This window comes from Pteropus vampyrus, unplaced genomic scaffold, assembly GCF_000151845.1.
Source record: "Pteropus vampyrus isolate Shadow unplaced genomic scaffold, Pvam_2.0 Scaffold81, whole genome shotgun sequence".
NCBI classification, from domain to species: domain Eukaryota; kingdom Metazoa; phylum Chordata; class Mammalia; order Chiroptera; family Pteropodidae; genus Pteropus; species Pteropus vampyrus.
In genome coordinates, this window is record NW_011888862.1 from 4,050,081 (window position 1) to 4,053,244 (window position 3,164).

General features: G+C 37.5%; 1 protein-coding gene across 1 annotated transcript in view; it reads left to right on the forward strand.

Annotated features, from left to right (window-relative positions):
• Window positions 1-2,620, forward strand: part of MOSPD2 (motile sperm domain containing 2) — a 46,484-nt gene extending 43,864 nt beyond the window's left edge. The window contains exon 15 of the mRNA XM_011362963.2: window positions 1,766-2,620. Within this exon, the coding sequence (XP_011361265.1) occupies window positions 1,766-1,807 (42 nt within the window). The 3' untranslated portion in view covers window positions 1,808-2,620. The remainder of the gene's footprint in view (window positions 1-1,765) is intronic.
• The last annotated feature ends 544 nt before the right edge of the window (window positions 2,621-3,164 follow it).

Here is a 3,164-nt window from a genome sequence, read left to right on the forward strand (position 1 = left end):
GTTCACCAGACAAATCTAATTCCACATTGCATTTCCAGCTCCCAGCCTTTCAGAGTAAATGTTTGGATTTCTAATATTCCTGTTTGTCATTCACATGAATAATGTACTGTTTTATTGATACAACTCTTTCATCCTTTTTCCCCTCTTTAGCTCAATCGTTTACTAGAAAGCAATAGGAAGCTCGAAGACCAAGTTCAGCGTTGTATCTGGTTCCAGCAGCTGCTGCTTTCCTTAACAGTGCTCTCGCTTGCTTTTGTCATCTCTTTCTTCTATTTGTTGTACAGTTAAAGAAGTGGTGCTCAGTAGGATACATGGCTCTTTTGTCCATTAGTTGAAAAAAGTAAGACCCAGAACATCTCCAGCGTGGTACTAACAGCATCACACATAGTGCTTCCTAAAAGGAAATGTGCAACACAGGGAAATAGATACATGTCTTGAAAATGAACTGTTAGAATAAGGAAACACTGAAGCAATTGATCATAAAAGCGTATTAAGCTAGTTGTTAAAGTAAGGCACATCCATTGTGTAAATTAATAGTTGAGGCATAACTTATTTTTTCCTTTTGATTTGAGTACTTTTAAAGCTTAAGTTTTATCTATGTATATGAGCTGAACTGAAAAGTATAACATGCTTTGTTGCAGCCAAAAAGTGTAATCTGCTTTTTTTATGACATAATTATTACAGCTGAGCCAACTTATTAGCTTTTCTATACTGTGTATATAGAACATGTATATTGGGGGAGGTGAAATAGAGTAATTTCTGTAATCACGACTTTGTAATTTTGAGAATTACTTCCAGACGCTAGTCAATATTCTTTGGGAATGTAAAACTATTTAATGCCAAACCACCTTTTGCCTTTGTTTCTTATATGTCTTCCTTAACAACCGGCCTTTTATTAATCTTGAACTTTTTAATGAACACTCTCAGAATTTGGGAAACGAAGTTTGGTTGGATTTTCTTTGAATTCTGTTAGTGATATGCAGAGGGAACCTCCCGTCCCACTTTCGAGTCTTTCTAATGCCATTTCATGTTGCTCCTATGGCCGGACCCTGAGCCTTTTGCTTCGTTTATTCTAAAGGCCTGATCCTCTATTGCACCCTCTTTACCCTCTTTTCTAAATGAAAAGAGTTAAAGGTTTTTAAATAGTTTTTGAGATGCACAGCGGTATCATTCGTTTACATTTCAGTTCCTTGTTAGAGTCAGCCATGAAAAAGGAAACTTGACAAAAGACCAGAGTAATCTATAAGGATGAAGAAAAAAAGAAAAATTGAAACTCAAACATTCGTTTTCCTTTTAAGAGTGAAAACCGTAAATCGTAACCAACTATAAAACCTTCATGCCAGGGCTAAGTGAGTGACTTGCTTGATACTCTGCCTTCGTCACAGTAATACCGAGGATCATTCCGAAATTCCTGAAAAGAAACACCTTGCAGGAGTAGAGGCAAATGAAATTAGTTTGTTTTCCTCATAAATACGTCCACTTTCAGTCCATTTTGGTTCATGTGTAAATCTACTTTATAGGAAAGAAAAAATAGTCTGCTTGTAAAATAAATCATGAGTTTTGATTGAGCCATGTTTGGAGATTTCTTTTTTTTTTTTTTTCTGAGGTGCAGCGTAGGCAGCTTTCATCCAGAGAGAGTCGATGCTTCCAAGATTGAGTTATGAAAAATGATGCAATAGACCCCCCTCAAAACTGGCCTAGGAAATAAAACCTTAAAAGGACACTGGTCTGATACTTTGTCTTAATTTGGGTTTTTCTATTTCAGTTTGCCAACTCCAGAAGTGAAAGTGACTGCAGCCCACTCTAAGTACTGTCCATACTGCCTCCCTGTGTGTGTGCACAGCGGGGTCCCCTTATATGTTACAGTCCCGGTTTTAACTTAATCTAATCCCAATGTGTGTCTTTTGTTCCTTGGCAAATAAATGAGGAAATAGTCAAAATTGGAAATGTATTGTCCTAACAGTGTCCCTTTAATGTTTCATATGAAAATTACGTTGGCTCACTAAAATGTGCTTCCCTGACGCCTGGCCAGTTGAATTTATTAACATATCTTTTTAATGTTTGTGTCTATTAAATGTGACGGTGAAATCACTGAAAATTAACTATAAAATCAAAGGCATCCAAACTTTCGTACTTGTCATAATCACATATATTTGCATTCGATTTTATTCTGTCTTCATTTGATTTTATTTAATCACATTTGTAGGATTATTATTTTTGGTACTCTATAATTAATAATTTTATTTCGAATCACGTCATTACCTGTTCACGACCAGATTACCAAGTGTCAACATTTAGATTGTTTTCACTTGAAGATGGAAATGAATAGATTTTGCATGAAAACATTAATGAAATCTCATTAGTTCGATCTGTAAGTAGCCTAAAGATGCAATTGCTGGGGAGCCTAGCCTCAGATTTCTTAATAATACCATAACTTTTTATATCTTGCCACTAATTTTGACTGGATTTAATAGCACTTTATTGTACAATTGCAAAAAAATATATTCCTAGAATTGTTGCCAGTGTAATTTCTCTAATGTTCTGGTGCTTTTCATATATTTTCAGTATTTTTATTACTATATTGGTATTTTCTTTGTATAAATTGATCAAAAGAATGTTTTCTATTTTAATATGTTTTAGAAAAATAATTGCATTTATGAAATAAATATCATCAGGAAAAATCTCTGGTCTCTAATTGATAAAGCATCACTCACTCTGACCTTTTAAAAATCACATTAATTTCTTTTAGACTTGCTTTGCATTTTTATAAGGACAGCCCTGCAAGCTTCCAGAGATGCAATTGTATTATCAAGTGACCTGTCCTTAGTGTGTCCCTTTTCTCCTCACCCCCGGGTCAGGGTCAGAGTCTGGCTGCTCTTCAATGGAGCTCTGTTTTCCTTGGACTGAGCCTTGGACTCACTGTCACGGCTTGGGGCTCCATCGTGAAAGTGACTGGCAGAGCTGCCCCACGTCCTCCCCATCCTCCCCATCCTCCTTCCCACTCACCTTCCTGCCTGATGGAAGCCAGCAGGAAGCAGGGCTGACCCATCCCACCTAGCTGCTGGGCACATGGAAGGCAGTCCCTGTGAGGAGGCGCTGGAGCACTGGGCGCTGGCGTTGCTGGAGAGGGGCGGTCGGAGGGAAGAGGCACCAGGGATTATTGG